Source organism: Cordyceps javanica, chromosome 1 (assembly GCF_051103115.1).
Source record: "Cordyceps javanica chromosome 1, complete sequence".
Taxonomy (NCBI): domain Eukaryota; kingdom Fungi; phylum Ascomycota; class Sordariomycetes; order Hypocreales; family Cordycipitaceae; genus Cordyceps; species Cordyceps javanica.
The window spans coordinates 8,067,501-8,088,223 of NC_139295.1; the positions used below are offsets into that span (position 1 = coordinate 8,067,501).

A 20,723-nucleotide genomic window follows, 5' to 3' on the forward strand; every position below is an offset into this window, starting at 1 on the left:
TACAATATTGCTGTTAATTGGAGCGAGGCATCGACGTGCAGGATGGATCATTTGGAGAAGCAAATAGAATAATATAAGGAACTAAAAAGTCACAGTCGCGCGTAGGCAACCTTGATACGCTCTCAGCAACACAATCGCCTTTTAAAAGTCCAACCGTCCTTGGCAATTCTGAACGTCACCATGGCTCCCGGATTGGCTCAAAAATATGAGATAAATGCCGACATGGGCGAAGGCTTTGGCCAATGGAAAATGGTAATTTATTCATCATCTAGGGCACCCATTGTGTTGAACGGATACTGATGCTGCCTTACAAGGGCCCCGACGAGGAGCTCATGCCGTTGATCGACGCCGCCAACATCGCCTGCGGATATCACGCTGGTGATCCGTCCATAATGCTCAAAACAATCCGCCTGTGCAAGCAGCACGGCGTCAAGGCTGGCGCGCACCCGGGCCTCCAGGACCTGTTTGGTTTCGGCCGGCGGAAGATGGAGATTGACCCTGCAGACATGTACGCGATGGTCCTGTACCAGGTCGGCGCACTCAAGGCCATGCTGGACTCGGAAAACGTCGAGCTCTCGCACATCAAACCGCACGGTGAGCTCTTCTTCTACATGCAGCGAGACACCGCCATCATGCGCGCCGTTTTGAAGGCCTGCGCGACTTTTCGAGTCCCTGTGTATGCCTGCCAGAATGTCGAGCAAGAGCGCATGTGCGCCGAGATGGGAATTCCGTTCCAGGGGGAGCTGTACGTGGATATCGATTATTCGCCCGAGGGAAAACTCATTCCCAGGGCGCAGTCGCAGCCCTCTACGCCAGAATTGTGTTACCAGCGTGCTTCTGGTGCGGCCTCCAAGGGCACGACCAAGGATACGCAGGGAAATGAGGTCGAGTTGGGCTTCAACGGGCAGCCGTTTAGCATTTGCATCCACTCTGATGTTCCGACCGTCCTGGAAAATGCAAAGTCGGTGCGTAAAGCGGTAGATGAAGCGAACAAGGCAAAGTTTGGGTAAAATGGGCCCCTAGTTTAGCCAGAGTACATTTCAACTCGGTCAAGGGCCAACTACAGCTATCCAGGCAATTTTGACTGTCCATGCAGTATCTGGGATGTTTTCAAAGTACGGGTCCAAAGGGTAAAATGTGAATTGTTGGGCATTTGGTGAATGTTATCTAGTACACTTGCCAAGGGACAGAGAGCCGTTCGTCCGGAACTCTCACTCCCCAAAACTCTGAATTACTAGCACCACTGCCCGGCAAGCGTTCGCGACAGTTGGAGCACTTCAGGTTTGCAAGATGAAACTTCAAATAAAAGTATAAGAGGGCCAGTGGTCATTCCTCCTTTCGCCCAGAAAGGCACCTTTTCAACATTGAACGCCGCTTCGTTTCATCAGCCATTTAACCACAATGTAGTTTCTACCCCGATCCTGCGGGGAAATTCATGGGGAAGCGGGGAAGCCAATGCGCGGGGCAGTTTTCGGAACAAGCTAGTTACCACCAAGCACATGGGTTGAAAGCTTGTTGTTATATATAAAGAATTCGACATCTCGCATATCGCAATGAAGCTTATTCGCACTTGGCGCATTGCTTGATCTTTCATCTTACTCGATATACCATGGGCATCATCGACACAAACCCAGAGCCTTTGCGGCATCTTCGCAAGGTCTTGATAGCGAACAGGGGCGAAATTGCGGTCCGATGCATCAAGGCCTGCAGGGAGCTCGGCGTTCACAGCGTTGCGATTTTTACAAACGCGGATGCAACGTCACTACATTCGAAACTAGCAGATGAATCCGTTTTGCTTCCGGGCGAAAATGGCACTGCTTACACAGATGGGTATGACTGACTGGCTGTTCAAGGACTCGGGTATAGCGCTCCACGCTAACGATAATTCCAGTGCCGCAATCCTGGAAATTTGTAAACGCGTGAAAGCGGATGCAGTAATTCCGGGTTACGGCTTCTTGAGCGAGAATGCTGAATTTGCCGACGCCGTCAGCTCCGCTGGCATCATCTTTGTCGGGCCATCGTCCGCGTCAATCAGAGCAATGGGTCTCAAGCACGAAGCCAGAGCAATCGCAGTAGCGGCCGACGTACCGGTGATCCCCGGAACGCAACTCCTCGAATCAGCAGCTGAAGCCTGTGAGGCCGCTCGCGCACTAGGGTTTCCCGTCATGCTGAAAGCTACTGGGGGAGGTGGTGGGATGGGGCTGCAGGTGTGCCACACGGAGCACGAGGTTAACGACGCATTCGCCGTGGTGAAGAGTCGAGGCAGCACACTGTTCAAAAATAGCGGCGTCTTTCTGGAAAAGTATTTCCCCAACTCGCGCCACGTAGAGGTGCAGGTTGCCGGCAATGGAGACATTGTCGTTGCCTTTGGGGAGCGCGAATGCTCTCTGCAACGACGACACCAAAAGGTGATTGAGGAGTGTCCCAGCCCGTTTGTCGAGCGTCGGCCCGGAATGAGGCAGAAGATGATGCGTGCCGCGACAAGTTATGCATCTCGGCTCAAGTACAAGAGCGTCGGAACGGTGGAATTCCTCGTGGATGACGAAACAGCCGACTTCTTCTTTCTTGAAATGAACACGCGACTGCAAGTTGAGCACGGCATCACGGAGCTTTGCTATGGAGTCGATTTGGTTCATCTCATGTTACGCCAGGCTGACAATGAGCGCGCCGGCCGACTGGGCATCCCCTCCGGTGAGCTCAGCAGCCTCGAAAAGCCAGCACCACACGGTTGGGCGATCGAAGGGCGAGTTTACGCTGAAGTGCCACTGCGCAATTTTGCCCCTGCCCCAGGTGTCTTGCAACACGTTCGATGGGCAGAGGGGGCAGGTATCCGGGTGGACTCGTGGGTTGAAAGCGGGCAAAATGTTACGCCCTTCTATGACCCCCTGATCGCAAAGATCATGGTTCACAGTCCAGACGGCCGACCGGCTGCTCAGGCTATGATGCTCACGGCGCTAGCCGACACTGCTCTTCAGGGGACACAGACCAATATGGAATATCTGGCCAAGATTGTTGCATCGCCAATGTTCGCTGACGGCCGGACGTTGACCAACTCTTTATCCGTATTCAGATTCGAAAGTTGCTCCATACAGGTGCTCGACCCTGGCGTCTTGACTACTGTACAAGACTACCCCGGTCGCGTCAACGTAGGGCATGGCATTCCCCCGGGTGGACCAATGGATGATCTAAGCGCCCGAGTCGCGAATATTCTGGTTGGGAACGATCCTGGCGCCGAGTCTTTGGAAATTACGCTAGTCGGCCCCGAGTTGCTGTTCCACGAGGCCGCCGTCGTGGCTGTCTGCGGAGCTGATATGCCGCTGAACGTGGGCGGAACCGAGCAGCAAATGTGGTCCAGATTTGTCGTTGGAAAAGGCCAAACCTTGAAGCTCGGACGAGTTGCAAAAGATGGAACTCGCACGTATCTCGCCGTCAAGGGTGGTTTCCCACAGGTTGCCGTATTCCTTGGCTCCAAAGCAACCGCCCCAGAGCTCGGTATCGGCGGCGTGCAGGGAAGGAAACTTCAAGCAAACGACATCCTTGCCCTTGATCCCGAATCCGGGCGCTGGGCGATAGAGGCTTCTCCGTTATCGCTGCCGAGAGAAAGTCTACCAAGGTTTGACTCTGACGATGCGATCATTATTCGATGTCTCGATGGCCCCTATGGATCTGGGGACATTTTGACACCCGAAGGCAAGACAACCCTCTATGGTTCGGAGTGGTCTGTGAGCCACAACAGTAGCCGGAGTGGTGTGCGTTTATCTGGTCCGCGGTTGAAATGGGCTCGCTCATCAGGTGGCGGAGGCGGATCCCACCCATCCAACGTATTTGACTACGGATATCCCAATGGTGGTGTCAACTTTACGGGTGAATCCCCCATCATTTTCGCTCATGATCGCCCTGGCTTGGGAGGCTTCGCTTGTCCAACGACAGTGTGCTCCGCGGAAATGTGGAAGGTCGGGCAACTGAAAACTGGAAATAAAGTACGTCTGCAGTCCATCTCATTTGAAGACGCTCTTCGGCTGTCAAAAATAAAAGAGGATTATCTGCAAGCTATTGCAACGTACTTGGGCGGCACCATGTGCACAATCCCTCCCTTGTATATCGAAGTTGCAGAAACCTCGCCGTCGTCCATTCTGCATCAAGTACAGGCTTCCGGCAGCCATCCACGGGTGACATACCGTCAAGGAGGTGATACTGGCATTATTGTGGAATATGGAGAGCAGGTTCCGGATCTACGGAACACAGCTTGCGTTCATCTTCTTTTGAAGGGACTCACCTGTGCCCAGCTCACTGGTGTACGGGGGGAACCAAACTTTGCCACTCTTACTGTCCATTTTGACCCACGAGAGATGTCCAGAAAAAGCCTCTTGGCTCAATTAATCCAACTAGACAGCGAAGCCGGAGATATCGCAGGGATTCAGATTCCTGCACGGCAGGTAAGACTGCCAGTCTGTCTCGACCATTCATCATTTGCCGAATCCAACCAACGATACATGGAGAATATACGACCAACAGCAGCTTACATGCCGGATAATGTGGAGTATTTACGAAAAAATAATGCCCTTTCGACTCGTCAGGATGTGTTTGATTCCATTCTCAAGGCTTCATGGTTGACAGTTGCGGTCGGCTTCTTTGTCGGGACACCTATCCTATACCCTCTCGATCCTTGGCGCATAATTACCGGCCAGAAATATAACCCCACGCGCATATATACACCGAGAGGTTCCATTGGTCTCGGTGGCTCGCTAGCTGCCATATATCCCGTCGCGGCACCGGGAGGATACCAGCTTATGGGTCGCACGCTAGGTGGTTGGGACGGTGCTGGCAATCGGCCCGGCTTCTCAGCAGAAAAGCCTTGGTTGTTCAACCAGTTCGACCTTGTCAAGTTTTATCAGGTGTCTGAAGAAGAATACGGTCGAATCGAACAAGACTTTGAGGTCGGACGATTCATCTTTGACATCACGGAAACGACAATAAACATGGATGAGTACATTGCGCAATTTGATGAAGCTGCGCGGGACCCCAAATACCAAGAATGGAAGAAACAGAAGGAGGTCGCCTCAAATGAGATGGCACAGCTGGAGGAAAAGCTGTACGAGGAGTGGGTAGAAGCCAAAATACTGGCAACAGCTGATGTGACCGAGCAAGACGGGGACGAGGAATCCGACAGCGTTGCTCTGATCAAGTCGCCTGTGGATGCTAATGTCTGGAAAGTCCTTGTCAAGGAAGGCGATGAAATCCAAAAGGGACAGACTGTGGCCATACTCGAGGCTATGAAGATGGAAATAAATATCATCGCGGGTGAGAAAGAGGTCGGCTTTGTCGTAGCAGGAATTCTCCAGCCACCAGGAAGCGTCGTGAGTCCTGGCAAAGTCATGATCAAGGCGAGGAGAAAAGAATAAACGGAATGTAATACAATAATTTTCTAAATGAGTCAAAAATTGTACATGACTAAATGCACTTAATCTACAGATGGTGCAGGTTCCTGGAGCAAGGCTGCCTCTGAGACAAGTATGCAGTTCGCGCAAAACTTTGGTCAACCTTTACTCGCAAGAGAATTGAAAGAATAAGAACCCTTGGCAATTTCCTTATTCAAATTGATTCAACTGTTTTATAGAATCGAGATAAAGTTCTGCAGCAATTGCCGTCACGTGGCTCCGCAGTCATGCCACAGCACAGCCAAGATAACCAGACGACCCCTCTTCCGCAACTACAAGACTCGAGCCAAGACGCAGCATCATTATCGGTTTCAAAGCCCAAATTCATTGGATTTTACCTCTTCCATATCTTCAGTTTGCTCCACTCCATTCCTTTCGCTACCATCATTTCGATCGCGGCCAAGTCATGGCCCAGAAAAGGACCCGGATCTCCTCTGGATTTTGCAGGCGAAGCAGCTTAGCCGAGGCGCGTTGCAAACATGGGCGGACGGCCGCGGATTCCCGTGGCGCCGTGTAAATACTGCAACAGGTCTTTCAAGCGACAGGAGCATCTGGAACGGCATTTGCGTACACGTGAGTCGATGCCCATTACGCGATACTCGCTCAAACATCTCATCCAGTCATAGACACACGGGAAAGGCCCTTTGAATGTGTCTGTGGTCGCATGTTTTCGAGACAGTAGGTTGGACAGTCCCAATCAAATGACATGCAAACTAGAACAATAGCGCTGATTTGCTGCTACTAGGGACTTGCTTTCTCGCCATTGCCGGCTGTCTAGCTGCAAAACTGCTGCAAACCCTTTGGGGTCGAACCGAGCCAGCCAACCTCGCTCACTATCTGTCTCTGCTCGCGCTCTTTCGTCTTCGCCACCTGGCGGTACGCTGGCAGCACCGCACCAGATCGGTGGCGGTACCACTGGTGCGGCCTCTCCGCCTGATTGCGCTGGACAATCTGGCGATAATCTTGGCGGCTACCTGCCCTCTGCCGCGAACCAGCAGCACCCACCAAGCAACATGGAGTTGACACAAGATTCTGTCGGTCTCATCAACAACGATGGGCTATTTTCGCCCTCCAACTACCAGCCCCTGGATCCTACAATGGGGCTAGAATGGGACAATGATCATTTCTATGCCAATCAAACTTCGGCATTTAATCTTGGCTTTCTACCCAATGAAACGGATGTGATTGACAACTACCTACAGGGCATTTTCTCTCCACATATTCCAGACTCGGACCTCTCATCGAATGCCATTGGGCTTCTTCATGACTATGAAGTTGTATCTAGGTCCCCTACAACCAGGAGCCGCGCCCAGGCAGCTCGTACCGCCACGCTGTCTATCAACGGTTCAGAAAAGGGCTCAACGGAGCCAACACAACAGATGAGGGGTCAAAAGAGCCCTTTGGATACCATTGATGATGTCACACCGGCTAATCCTTGGACCATCTCCTCATCTGCTTATGCAAAGCTACAAACCGAGGTAAATGCATTCTCAGAGGTACTGCCGGCCCCCTTCACTCTTCCGAGTCGGCCAAAGCTATCGAGGTTCATCGCCAGCTGGATGCGTGGCTATCACCCACATTTGCCTTTTCTCCACATCCCAACAGCAAACATTGATTCAATGAAGCCAATGCTTGTTCTCACCCTTGCTGCTACCGGTTCATTCTACGGCTTCGAGCACACAGAAGGGTATCCTATGTACTTTCTCGCCAAGGCCATGATTGTGAAAGAGCTCGAAAGACGACGAATCGGCGCCACAATGCGGTTACTTCACGGTCTCCCCCAGTATGCGGAGCTACCCACGAACCACTCCGCCTCACCATCGAGAGAGCCATCCATGCACTCGCCGTCACAGCCCGCCGCCTTTGATGTCGAGCTTCTGCAAGCCTTGTTGGTGCTCATCATGACCATGTCCTGGCTAGACGGGCCATTTGCTCAAGAGGCCTTGGCGATGAGCAGCCAGCTGTCGACTCTCACTCGTGAGGCCCTGTCACATCTGCAACTCGACGACGACGTGGATGCAAGTTGGGCAAAGTGGGGGAAAGCCGAGGAGAGAAGGCGAACCATTTTTGCCGCATATTTCACGTTGAACATTCAGACTATCTGCTTCAATGTACCACCACAGCTTACCAACTCGGAGATGAAACTGCTACTACCATGCAGTGAAGCGGAATTCCGTGCGCCAAATTATAATGTCTGGCGAAGCCTGAGAAAGGCCAAGACCGACACTAGTCCCCGAGGCTATCAAGAGTGTCTAGGACGGATCTTATCTGGAGAAGCTTTAAAGCCCACTGTAGTATCAGAATTTGGCAACTACCTCCTTGTTCAGAGTCTATTGATGCAGATCTACTTGGAGCGGCAAGCAGCTTCGCCGTTACTCAGCCCCTCAAAGAGCTTTGCATCCTCTACCATCGCACTCTACGACAAAGCCCTCAGCGCGTGGCAGTCGTGTTGGGACTCGGCTATTGAATCTACGCTCGACCCATCCACATCTGCTAATGGGCCTGTGGCGTTCAATTCAGCCGCGGTGCTACGCCTCGCCCACGTCCACCTCGGTGCTGGCTTGCAAAGCCATTGCGAGCTTCTCACCCGCGAGCCCCTCGTTCTCGCCCAGGCGTTCGAACCGAGCCGGAATCCCCTCCCGCTCCGCGCAGAACATTTGACCAAGACGGTCTTCCACGCCGTGTGTGCACTACGCATTCCCGTGCGGGTCGGCATAGCGTTTGTGGCCCGCGGCCGGATGGGACACTGGAGTGCGCAACACGCCATCAGCAACTACGCATGCGCGCTATTGCTGACGCACTGGCTCGAAAACATGTTTCAGCTCGTCTCGACTGAAGGTGTTGGTGGGCTCGCATTGGAGGAGAAGCGGCTGCTCTCTACAATAGAGAAACTTATCGAGGAAACTCATCTGGAGAGCTCGCTTGGGCCAAAGAGCCAGTATCCTAGTCGCATACGACGCCTGTGCATTGCCGCATTAAGACTATGGGCTCAGACGTGCAAGGGCATCCAGGTGTATGAGATTGTTCACGTTGTAGGAGAGACGCTCTCTATTGCCGCTGAATCCATTGAAAAGCGGTTATCATAAGCGGAGCCATGTATTGCCCACGTCATCAGTATGGGACCGAATGCTTGTATGCCAAAGGCGCGGCTGAAGAGTTCGCTGGTCTGGCGTATCTGCGCTATTACATTTTGTCGTGGAGCTTGGAGTTCCCCATGACATCTTTTGATACTTACGATGCTTCGAAGCGGCTGATCTCATTATATCTTGCTCCAAGCAAAAATTTGTTTACATTACCGCTAGGCGACGGACTGTAGTTACAAAAAACTCTAGGAAAATGTGTTCGTCTATCCGGATTCACGATAGCAAGGCGCGCGGCACTGAAAGTAAGCACAAGCTCGTGGCTGGAGCTGCATGTCGACTGTGACTATTGAAAATTAAAAACTATCGAAATTTTAGCCCAAGTAAGCTCGACTTCTACGAATCAACCCAAGAATTAACTTTCCATCAAGGGGTACAAGCTTTACGGGCATATTCAACAATACTACTCATAGCTACCCTGGACTGCTCTAGCCTAGTCGCTTTCTAAGAATCACACATCCTAATGATGGTTTGGCCAGATTCTGCTTAATCACCTAAATACGAAGGAAACTACAACATGTTTGGAATTTGGATAATAAACCCTTCTCTAAAAGTCCTTGACAAACTTGAGAATGGAACGCTGTGAGTGACGACCGATCCTCCAAGACCAACATCGGGTCCAGTCTAAATTCCCGAGCTGGCCGAAATTGTCCGGGCTTTCTTACGCAACCAAGCTCGGGAATTTTGGAATTGTCCGATCTTAGTCCGGTCACGACAAGCTGCATCTCCCGGTGTTTCTCGCCCCAGGCTCCTAAAACCATTCGGCGAGAAAAAGAGTGACCTTGAGAAGTTTTGGGAAAAGGCAAAAAAAAAGAGAAGATGTCACCTGAACTGCCAGACCTGCACGCCGTCAAGCGTCGCCGCCGCCCGGCCAAGAGCTGTGACGCCTGTCGCGCGCGCAAGGTGCGATGCGACCAGAAGATGCCCTGCGGCCCCTGCCGAAAAGCCCGCTCGGCTCCAAAGTGCATATACGGTCCTGACGCGGTCCGACTGCCGTCGCCCGACCCTTCGCCCGAGGAAAGCGGCCGGGGCGCTGCGGCATCGTCTACTCCCAGGACCGCGCCGCGGCACCAGTCACCACCACCCGAGGGCATGCCGTTGAACGGGGCCGCCGAGACTAATCATCTACGAGAGCAGGTTGCGCGTCTGCAAGACAGAATAGACAGGCTCGAGTCCAAATTGGACGCGAGCGCAGATAGGCCGGCTGTCACGCCGGCGACAGACTTGTGCGTCGTCCCGATTCAGCCGAAATTGCGCCAGACCGCGGACAAGAACAAGCTCTTTGGAGCGAACCACTGGATTCACACCGCGAAGCATGTGAGCAGACACGGTATGATTCAAGAATTCTTTTTACTAAAAAAAAATCTAGATGAATGCGGGAAATGTTGGGGCAAAAGATGTCGAGCTGACATTTGAGACACCCAAGATCGACTTTGCCAAGATTCGCCAGGACGTGACCAAGCTCAGACTCACGATCAAGCAGTTTGAGATGCCCATTCTCAGTGACCCCGTCCCGGATATCCTCGCTACCATCCCTACGCGGGCAGAGTGCGACGCACTGGTGGACATTTACCTGTCCACCCACGAGCGCATGTATCGCGTGCTGCACGTGCCCACGTTTCGCCAAGAATACGATGCCTTTTGGCAGAACCAAGCTGCCAGCTCCATGGCGTTCCGAATGAAGCTGATACTGATACTCGCTCTCGGGTCCACGCTCAGCGACGACGCGGGCGAGTGTGCCCTCGCGGACAGGCAGACCAGAACATGGACGTACGCGGCGCAGTGGTGGCTGACGGGGCCGACGGAAAAGTCAACGTTCAACCTCGAGGGGATGCAGGTCGCCTGCCTGCTGCAGCTCGCCCGGCAGATGACGGCCGTCGGTCGGGCGTGGATCAGTTCCGGCTCGCTCACGCAGATGGCCTTCTCCATCGGCCTGCACCGCGACCCGAGCCACTTCCCGGCCATGGCGCCGCGGCAGGCCCATCTGCAGCGCCAGCTCTGGGCGACCGTCCAGGAGCTGACCATGCTGTCCGCAATGGACGGCCCGATGCAGGCGTACGCGGACCCCGCGTCGTGCGACACGCGGCCGCCGGACAATGTCGACGACGAGCAGCTCGCAGCAGCCGACGACGCGGAACATGCGCCGCCCCCGCCCCCCTCCGCCCAAAGCGACGACCGGATCACGGATGCCTCGCTTCAACGGCTCCTCTGCGGCAGTTTCCCCCGCCGTCTACAAGCCGCGCGAAACCTGCACGGCGGTCACAAACTTGCCTACGCCGACACCATTCGTCTCGCCAACGAGCTCAAGGCCGACTGTGCCAGACTGTCCCGCTTCTTCGACGCCCACTCGGCATCCCCTCTCATCACCACCTTTCACCGCAGCTTTCTCGACATCCATCACCGGCTGCACGTCCTCCGGCTGCACCGCCAGTTCCTTTTGCAGCAGCCCGACGAAGCAAGCTGTCTCCTGTCGCGCAAGTCGTGCTTCGACGCCGCCATGGTCATTGCCTCGTACGCGTCGCACTGCTCCTCCCCCTCTTCCTCCTCCTCTCCCACCTCGGGCGACCCGCACCTCTGCCGGCTCGAGCAGCTCTTCCTCAACACGACCGGCAGCATGCGCGCGCCGCTGTCCCTCGAGATCGTCACCATGCTGGGCCTCGAGCTGCGCATGCGCCTCGCCGAGGACGACAGCGGCGGTCGCGGGCCGGCGGCGCGGCTCGCGCGGGAGGCCCGCGAGCCCATCTTTGCGGCCCTCGAGACGATCCGCGACAAGTTTCTGCGCCGCATCGAGACGGGCAGCCCGCGGTGCAAGGCGTTTGGGCTGACGTCGTTTGTCGTGGCGCAGCTGCGCGCCGTGGAGCGCAGGGAGAGCCCCGCCCAGGCGCTGAGCAACGCCGTGACGGAGAAGCTGGCAGACGTGCAGTTGTATCTGGAGGCGACGTTGGAAAGGCTGGCGACGAGCGGTGCGGGCGGCGATGCAGGGATGGAAGACTTTGACTTGGACGCGTTGCTCGCCATGGACTTTGGCGGTAGCGACGGCGGTTTCAATTTTGGTGGATTTGGAATGGGGGACAGCATGTGGTAAATGCAAGATGATCAGCTATGATATTTGTAGTATTATGTACAGTCGCCATTCTAGACTTTCTGCTCAACAACGGGAAGTTTACCCCGGGCCGTCTCTGCACCGTAAATGATGTCAACCGCCGAACGGAAGGCTTCCAGCGTAGGCTCATACACCACAATGACATTCTTGACCGCCTCTTCTTCCAAAAAGTCATACGGCGCGCACGTAGCGATGCTGATCAGCGTCCTTCCCGCTGTCCGTGACGCGATGGCCAGGCCGAGCTTCTGCTGGTACGGCGCCTCCCGCGCATTGCGTGTCGCCAGAATGACCGTGTCGGCCGCCTCGATCGTGGCCCACTGCTCGTCGGTGAGCGGCTGCTCCGTGTAGCGGATCTCCTCCGCCCCGGGGCAGTGCTTGCGGATCTCGTCGCCAAAGGAGCTCGAAACCCACGGCACGCGCGTCGGGTGCGCGGCGTCACCGCTGTTGACGGCGCCGCCGCCGACGGGGAAGTCTGGTCCGGGCGAGACGAAGACGGTCGTGGCGGACTGGGAGACGGGAAGCACGCCGTCCTCGATGCGAACGACGGTGGCCGCGTCCGCATACGCCTTGCGAGCGAGCTTCGCGCCGCGGGCGTTGATGTCGTCGAGGGCTTCGTCAGTGCTCATCTCCAGGGCTAGGTCCCAGTTAGTAAACTTGGACTTGAGCTTGCTCAAGCGGCCGAGAGACTCCTCGATGCGCTGCGCCGTGATTTCGCCCGTCTCGAGCGCAGTGCAGACGCGATCGACAGCGGCGGCCTGGACATTGTACGTGTGGCAGATCATGACATTGTCGACACCGGCCTGGAGTGCCATGAGCGAGCCTTCGACGGTACCGTAGGTGGCACGAATGCCGTCCATTTCAAGACAGTCCGTCATGATGACACCCTCAAACTTGAACTCATTGCGAAGAATGCCAATGACCTGGGGCGAGAGCGTGGCGGGCTTTTCGGAGCCAGTCAGCTGCGGCAGCGCAATGTGCGCCGTCATGACCATCTCGATGCCTTCCTGCGCGGCGCGCTTGAACGGCACCAGCTCGACAGCGTCCAGCTGCGCGCGACTCTTGTCGATCGAGGGCAGGCCGTAGTGCGAGTCGACGGCCGTGTCGCCGTGGCCGGGAAAGTGCTTGATGCACGGCACGACGCCGCCGTCGCGCAGGCCGCGGGCGCAGGCGGCGGCGAAGCGCGCCACGCTCTCCGGGTCGTCGCCGGGGCTGCGCACGCCGATGACGGGGTTGAGCGGCTCCGAGTTGACGTCCCCGACGGGCGCGTAGTTCATGTTGATGCCAAAGTGGCGCAGCGTCTCGGCCGTGGCCGCCGCGACCGCGGCCGCCGTGTCGGGCGAGCCCGCGGCGGCGAGGGCCATGGGGCCCGGCTGCTGCGAGGCGACGGGCGGCGAGATGCGCGTTACGAGCCCGTTCTCCTGGTCGATGCCGATGAGGAGCGGCCGCGCGTGGCCGGCGTCGCGGGCCAGCCGCTGCAGGTCCCGACACAGGGCGCGCAGCTGCGCCGGGGAGCCGACGTTGCGCTTGAACAGCACGATGGCGCCGACGCCGTAGTCTTGGATGAGCGACTTGATGTCGCTATTGACGGCGACATCGTGGAAGCCAACAGCGAAGAGCTAACCAGTTGATGAGATTGATGAGCAATGGATGTGGCGCTGGAGCCGACTGCCGGCGAACTACTACGTACCTGGCCAACCTTTTTACGCTGCTCGGTCGTGGTCATTTCGACGAGATGGTCTAGCAGGTTCTATATTTTGAGAAATCAATCGCACAGGACCACCTACAGCCGGAGTCGATCTTGTATTTAAATGGACAATTGCGATTGACTCGGTAGCGGGACCCGTAAGTAGGCAGTGACAGGCCGCATGTAACCTCGAATCCGCGGTGGTGGGCAGTGGGGTGACGGTGATGTGCGGCATGCTGGACGCGAACTACCATGTTCCTCGCACTTGTATTAGAGCAAGGGAAAATTCCAATAAAACAGACCAGCATCAGTTAGTTACGGCAAAAGTACACCACAGCGCCCACGCCCTCTCGCTCTCGGGCACATTAGGCGGCGCGTTCTGCCGACTAATAGCGCCGGCGCGGCGGGCTTCCCCTCAACGTGGGGGAATTCAAGACACCCCACGACAGACGTAACGTTCGCTGCCCCCACCCATCGTGGATGAAATAGCGGCGTTGTGGTGCGACTGAGTATCGTCTGGATAGGAAAGGGAGCCCAGCAAGGTGGGCTGGTTGAAGAAAGATTGGGTTGCAGGTCTCTGAATGAATGAAGATGCAGCGGCCGCTGTAACACATCCAACACATGGTAAAGAAGCAGGTTTGGATCGTCACGACGTGAGTTACAGATTAGTCCATTGTATATTTGCCCTTGATACTGATACTATATATGGTACATACTCGTCCCTGTCCACCCCAATACGCCGATATATGAAGTAAATTGAAAGAAAAAAAAAGCTGATGAAAATGAGTTGACAGCCGGCCAGTAAATGTCAACAGGTGATGGGCGAAAATGGATGGATTGTGTGCCCCAAACCCATAGAATTGAAAAAAAAAAAAAAAACATAAAAAAAGCCCTGTCCAAAAGATTGCGTGTTCTTTACGTGAACGCGTCTGTAAACTCCGTCTTGCCGTCCATGATGGCATCGGCATTCAGACGTACGCTCCACTGGACCATGTCCGTGTGCGGCTCGGACTGGTACTCGTCGCCGTGGTTGCCAATGTTGCTGTTGGCCGACTTGCGGCCCACGGGACGGTGGTGGTTGAAGATGGACGGCTGGGGGGCGATGCAGTTGTGCTTGCGGCGGCCGTTGGTGCCCATGCAGTAGTAGCCGAGCAGCAGGTCGAGGGGGGACGAGACCTCGCGCAGGCCAATCTCGCGCAGCAGGCCGCGGGCGCCCTTTTGCGTGACGGCGTAGCCGAGCGAGCAGACGCCCGAGGAGACGTGGCTGACGACGCGCGTGCGCTTGGGATAGTCCTCGTAGAGCTGGAACGGCTGGGGGGCGAGCGTCCAGAGGCCCGACGGCGGCACCGTCGGGTCGTCCTTGTGAACGACGCGGCCCATGGGCAAGCCCTCGTCGGCAGCCGGGAAGCGCATGCCGCAGTGCCCAACCCACATCATCTCCCACTCGTCGCCGTACGGGGAGATTTTGGGCGTGACGGTCCGCGGCAGCGCGTTGATGTCGAACTCGCCCACGGTCGCGTTCTGCTTCTCCTCGTTGGTCGGGTAGGTCGAGTCGGCGTACGAGCTGCTGCTGCCGGCGAGGGGCTGCGTGAGCGCCTGCGTCGAGATGGCGAGGTCCTGCATGATGGTGCGGATGCGGACGTCCCAGTCCGAGTCGTCCTCGAGGATAAGCGCCGAGGTCACGTTGAGCCGGACGATCCTGGTGAGAGAGAGAGCCACGATGTTAGCGCCATGTTACAAAGTCGCAAGGGATACTGGATGGGTGAGGCTGTTTAATGGGCGAGCCCAAGACGAGGCTGTTGAAAGGAGCAAGCAAGGGACATACTCTTGAAGGGCATTGATGTGGCCGCGCCAGCAGCCAAGCTCGCCACCAGTCAGGTGCTTGCCGTCCTCGCCGGTGGGAATGGCCTTTTCGGAAATATTCTCACCCGCAGGGCCGTCGATGAACTCGATGCTCAAGTCGCTCAGGGCCGCTTGGAGAGCCATGCCGTCGCGACGGTCGGTGCGCGAAGCGAGGCCCATGACATAGATTTTCTCAAACTGCGACACAACACTGTCAGCGCTTCCAAATGTCCGCCATCGAGGTCAACAGAGGAGCGAGCACGAAGAGCAAAAAAAAAAAAAAGAAGAAAAAGACAAAGAGGCCCTTACTCCCAGCGTGCTGTTGTTGATGTTGTCGAGTATGTTGTTCCTGTACAGCGCCCTGGCCCGGTCCGTCACCGGCTGGATCCGGTGGCTCTGCAGCAGGATCCAGACGAAGCCGACGGCGGCCAGGATGGCCAGGATGAAGCGCCTCGACATGGGCACGGCAAAGTGTCGGCCTGGTCCCGACTTTTGATCGCTGGCAAACATTTGCGTGTCGTCGACTTTGTCGGTGTCGGGTTCTGTCTCCCCTTTGCTGGGCGACGAAGTGCGCGGGCGGCGGTTCGAGTTGAAAAACCAATGGATGCCAGGGGCAAGAACGGGAAAGGGAAAAGATGAGCCAGCTTATTACAGTATCGTACAGGTAGCAGAGTGTGTCTTTCGGGTCTAGTGCACTCGGCCCTACTGCTAGAAGCTGGCCGAAACAACTTGAACAAGTCCAAGTTACGGATTTAGTTCCCTCAACTGCCCCTTTTGTTGGCCCTTTTTTTTAAAAAAAAAAATCCAATTTTCATTTTCCGGGACGAGGGCGAGGGGACAATGCCGAATGCATGATTGATTTATGCGTTGGAAATGAGCGGGAAACCACCACCTTTTTTTTCTTTTTTTTTCTTTTTTTTTTCTTGCGACTGAGTGACGAATGCGTGTTGCTGCGTGCCCCCCTGAAAGAGAAACGAAAACAGCCAGGTGGCGGAAAACAGCCAGGTGCCAGGTGGCGATGGGCTTTCCTACTCCTGAATGCAGCTTCTCGCATTGGATAGTTGGGCTGGAATACCGCGTACTGAGTAGCGTGGCGTTCCGGCTCCCCTTACTTACGGAGTACTCAGGGTGTAGCTGGCAGCCTTGTGAAAAATACGAGGCCGTGCCCCCCTTGTACGGAGTAGGACACCAGTCGTTTCTCGTGATGGGCCCTGGGCTGCCAGACAAGTCAGCGGCCGCAGGCGCCAAGGAAGGAAGGGATGGGCTGCGGACGGCAACTAGTCATGTCTCGGTGTCCCTTGGTTCAGCCCTCGTTCGATCAGTACCAGGATGTATCGAAGAATGTGAGGACAACCCTGGATTTGACATGCCAGAGTTTGGATTTTTCACTCGATAAATCCTTCCCAAATAGTACTAGCGCCAGACTATCTGCAGCTATAAACACCAATAACGCACTTCCAGCCTTTTGTCTGACCAATTACAAGTTGGTATTCAGAAACGCCGGTACGGAGTACAAGTAGCCTTAGGCTTTACACACCCACCTCTAAGTACTTGTAGAAGCGGAAACAATGTTCACACTACCAGTAAGTACTTACCAGCCAGCGCGATAGCCCCTCAGTGCCCCCTCTGCCCCTTTACCCCTATAGCAGCACCTTCTGGAGGATCTTGCAGTCGTACCAGCGCCGGCAGCATCATAGCTCACGAGACGCGCTCTGTAGTAGACACGTACGGACTACGGACTACGGATTATAGATTTACAATCTGCAATAGAACCTATCACTGATACGACCTGCTGATTTCCACATTTTTCAATGTAAAATTCAGGGTCGCTGGTGGTGCGGCTGTGGCATGCCTGATGCAGCGGAACTGGTCCCCAACCTTCTTTGCCGGGGTGAAACAGGCCTAGAAAAAAGAAAAGGGACAACTCTAAATTTTCGCATGATGGGTTTTGCATCTTGTAGAGTGAATATCTTTTTAATCCATTGGTACGGTTCCTACACAAGTGTAGCGGATATACGCGGATTGGCTGGCTTTTATCCGTAGTGTCGTGAGGCTCAAGAGACTGCTCGGTATCCTCTAGGAGGCGCTGAGGAGCCATAACGATAGCTGATGGCATGATAATTGCGCCATGGTACTTTGACCCGCTGCTTTATTATGCACGATGTCAAGTACCCCAACTAGACGGGCAATCCGCTCCTATTCTCTCTCGTCCGCGAAACTACCCGACACCTGTCGCCAGAAATACCGAGTACATCGGCCATTACGGCATCTGATCTTGTCGAGGAAAAGTCTATCCGATCTATTACCCTTTGCTTCATATACATCACCATATTCTTGCTTTAAATAAGCATCGCGCATTGGGCCATCGTCAACCGGTTGATGAGCTTCTATTCCATGACAACGCCAACTCGTCGGACCATCAACGCGGAGAATTGACCAAAGCGTCATCTTTTACAAATCTGATTGGGAATCATTCAAGACAAATGCCAAAGAGACTCGAAATGGAATCAATTGACCATACCTTCCCGGCATCCAATTATCAGTCTTGGCCCGTCTCAGGGTAGCAACCAACACCACAGATTGCAGAAAAGACCCGAGTTTCAGCCCAATCATGCAATATGTCAGACGTTAAAAATAGGCAAAAATCACCTGCATCTTCCGAGATGCTCACATAAGGAAAGGTGGATGCAGCGAGGAGCGATGAGTAGAGCACACAACATGTAAAATCCGAGGACAACAAAGATGGCAACCCCAGAAGAAAGGTAAACTGTTTCGAGAATAACCATAGTAAGAAGCCCGGATGCCAATATCAATGTGGAGAAGATGGCAATCATTGACTTTAGCCGGCGAATCGACCGATGATGGCTTCTTTCGTTAAATTCTCCGATAAGAAAAGAGAACAGAACAAACAAAAACATGACAAGGAAGTGGTAGATTGGAAGCCAATGCCAAAAGTCAACCGAAGGAATCAACACGGTAAAAAGCTTCTGATTTCCCATGCCGTTTTGAGAGAACATCATCACTGTCGAGGCGACCAAATCGGCCATGACGAACCAAATGAAGCTTTTCATCCAGGGTGAAGTAGCGTAATAATCCCTATCTGGATGGTCCATGGAGAGTTCGGCATGGCCTGAATTTTCTGCGAAAGCTATTTGGAACGACTGCCGTTCCGATTCTTGTGTATGACTCGGGTGCGACGCTACCGACACAGGGCCGTCGGGCATAGCAGCGTGCGAGTCTGCCGCATAATCCAAGTCGCCTGCAAAGGTAAGCAACAGATTACCAAATTCTACAGATATACTTGCCTGGGAATAAAGATTCAAGAGCAGATAACATGGGCGCTGCGAGAAGCACGACGGGAATGACCTGGCCAAAGGTCCAATCGCTGTTGCCGCCATTACTTAGCCCACGAGCTTCTATCAGGTTCACGACCCCCCAGTAGAAGCTTGTGACTAGCCACCAAACCTGATGAAATGTTAATTCTGCATCACATAAATCCCGAGGCGAACCCGCAAGCGACTAAAACATTGGAGCGTCTTTACCTCTACTGCCATGGAGGCCCAGACGTCAAGGCCGACTCGTAAAGCAAGAAAACTTGCCAGCGCAGGTCTATATATGAACCTTCGGAGAAGCGGCTTTGGAGAGTTCCCAAGGTCGAGTTTATCATACAGCAGAGTCAAGTATGTGCGCAAATAAAGGGATATCCTTTGCCTCGCGGATCCGACGACCTCGACAGACAAACACCGATGAAGCTTGACCAGGCGAATAAGAAAGCCGAAAGTGAGTAAAAGAATGGAAGCTATCATTGAAACGAACGTATAATCGTCGACAATGTCATGTGGACCATAAAAGTAATAGCACCTTGCGAAGTCGCTTTTAAGCGGCCCATCAATTTTGGAAATGCGTCGCGTACTCGAAGCGTCCGACTTCCAAGAGTAATTTCCAGTCGGGATCAAGGCAAATACGAGCATGGCAACGAGCAGCCCCATAGCAATCAGTCTCCAGGTCCGTTCGACGCGTCTGTGGTACAGGTAGCTCCTCAGAAAAGTGAGGCAAGACAGGTGCGTTAGGCTAGAAAACCAAGCTAGGTACACCAGCATTTGCCAATGATACGCCGAGAGACCGCAGTAGAGCTGAAGGTATCCGTTGATGAGGATAGAATAGCCAGTCAGGATCTGGAGATCGCTCATCGCCAGAACACACTGGAGGAGAGTCGAGTCAGTACGGCAACCAAAGCTCCACGAAAACACGAGCGGCGGACGCACCTTGAGAGCGGCGTCCTTGAAGCGAGGCTCTAGGACCCGTCTGCGAAAACTGCCAAGCACGACGACATCTACTGGGTTCGGCCGAAACGCGCTTGCTCGGGTCGGGCTTTGTACGCGTGTGCGGTTCTGGAACGGATCCTCGGCTGGGTCAAACGCGAACAGAAAGGAAACGACAATGATGACAATGGCGAGCCCAGCTGCTGCAACGTAACCAGTCACGACCTATAAAACTTTCTCAGCGGTGCGAGTCTTGAAGCTGCTCGCCAGAAACGAACTCCTATTCCTGAAATGTCTGCATTTGGCGAAACAGCCGTAGGAGGCTTCGCACAGTCGTAACCGCAGCGATCAGCCATCTCGTGGTACCGGGTGAACTTGAGCACCGCCAAAAAAAACGTGTTCTCTTGGTCAAACGAACAATGCAAATTATGTAGATTGGTCTGGCATCTCGAAAGAGGAGCCCGAGAATATTTGTTACTGGCGACACCCTGGAGCGGGAGGAGGGCAACCGAATAAGGACGGCGGGCTGGGTGAGGCTGAGGCCGAGGTGCATCATTTTGTCTAATATTGCAACCTCACGCGGCAGATCAGCGTCGATCTTTTGTCTCAAAAAAAGAAAAAAAAAAGAGACAGAAACGAACAGCTGACATTTGACGGCAGAGCAAACTGGGAAAAGAGGGCGTCATCTAGAAGCAGCAAGCAGTCGCTTCGCGGGTGCCAGTGCTTTACATGAGTTTTAAAGAGGTGTAAATGAGAAACGATCTCCGTCACCCAGTCAATTGTGGCTCGAGATCAGCGATCCCAATGGGCCAGGAACGCCCGGATCGGTGGTGACTGCTCAGCTTTTACCAGCGTGACGACAGTGGCGTCCAAGGCAAACAGCCCACATACTCGAATTTCGTGTTGATGCTATGCAATTCCGGGTATTTGGCAACGTACAACAGCAGTGGAAAACACATCTTTAAGAACGAGTCCACAGAGGTATATAGAGTGATCCATTCGCAGACAGTGCCGACGCTGTACTATATCTCAAGTCTACTGCCGTGGAATGGCTAGATACATTCCCTGAAGTGTAGCATAATACATGTTAGTTCTAGTTGCAGTAGTTCAGAAAGAGAATGTCGCATAATTATTAACATACGCTCGATTAACTTGTCTCGGCACGTACTAGTATTGGCTACAAAGCTATGCTGATTGTCAATCCAATTTTGATACAGGTTCTTCCCGTAATATTCCCGTACTATAGGTATAGTT

General features: G+C 54.3%; 6 protein-coding genes across 6 annotated transcripts; 4 read left to right on the plus strand and 2 right to left on the minus strand.

The window, feature by feature from the left end:
• Window positions 1–180: 180 nt before the first annotated feature.
• V2A60_002459 (LamB/YcsF family protein) lies at window positions 181–1,010 on the plus strand (the record flags this gene model as incomplete). Its single annotated transcript, XM_083253810.1, has 2 exons — window positions 181–252; window positions 315–1,010. 2 exons carry the CDS (start codon window positions 181–183, stop codon window positions 1,008–1,010), a joined length of 768 nt encoding a protein of 255 aa, XP_083109936.1.
• A 599-nt stretch (window positions 1,011–1,609) lies between these two features.
• Window positions 1,610–5,402, plus strand: V2A60_002460 (allophanate hydrolase subunit 2-domain-containing protein; the record flags this gene model as incomplete). Its single annotated transcript, XM_083253811.1, has 2 exons — window positions 1,610–1,830; window positions 1,892–5,402. The coding sequence occupies 2 exons, from the start codon at window positions 1,610–1,612 to the stop codon at window positions 5,400–5,402; spliced, it is 3,732 nt and encodes a 1,243-aa protein (XP_083109937.1).
• Window positions 5,403–6,451: 1,049 nt separating this feature from the next.
• Window positions 6,452–8,524, plus strand: V2A60_002461 (uncharacterized protein; the record flags this gene model as incomplete). The annotated part of the gene is made up of 1 exon (XM_083253812.1): window positions 6,452–8,524. The coding sequence occupies one exon, from the start codon at window positions 6,452–6,454 to the stop codon at window positions 8,522–8,524; it is 2,073 nt and encodes a 690-aa protein (XP_083109938.1).
• Window positions 8,525–9,397: 873 nt separating this feature from the next.
• On the plus strand, window positions 9,398–11,663 carry V2A60_002462 (uncharacterized protein; the record flags this gene model as incomplete). The annotated part of the gene is made up of 2 exons (XM_083253813.1): window positions 9,398–9,895; window positions 9,948–11,663. The coding sequence occupies 2 exons, from the start codon at window positions 9,398–9,400 to the stop codon at window positions 11,661–11,663; spliced, it is 2,214 nt and encodes a 737-aa protein (XP_083109939.1).
• A 50-nt stretch (window positions 11,664–11,713) lies between these two features.
• Window positions 11,714–13,404, minus strand: V2A60_002463 (glycoside hydrolase family 3 protein; the record flags this gene model as incomplete). Its single annotated transcript, XM_083253814.1, has 2 exons — window positions 11,714–13,297; window positions 13,369–13,404. The coding sequence occupies 2 exons, from the start codon at window positions 13,402–13,404 to the stop codon at window positions 11,714–11,716; spliced, it is 1,620 nt and encodes a 539-aa protein (XP_083109940.1).
• An 876-nt stretch (window positions 13,405–14,280) lies between these two features.
• On the minus strand, window positions 14,281–16,492 carry V2A60_002464 (glycosyltransferase family 25 protein; the record flags this gene model as incomplete). Its single annotated transcript, XM_083253815.1, has 4 exons — window positions 14,281–15,064; window positions 15,191–15,405; window positions 15,517–15,749; window positions 16,486–16,492. 4 exons carry the CDS (start codon window positions 16,490–16,492, stop codon window positions 14,281–14,283), a joined length of 1,239 nt encoding a protein of 412 aa, XP_083109941.1.
• Window positions 16,493–20,723: the final 4,231 nt, after the last annotated feature.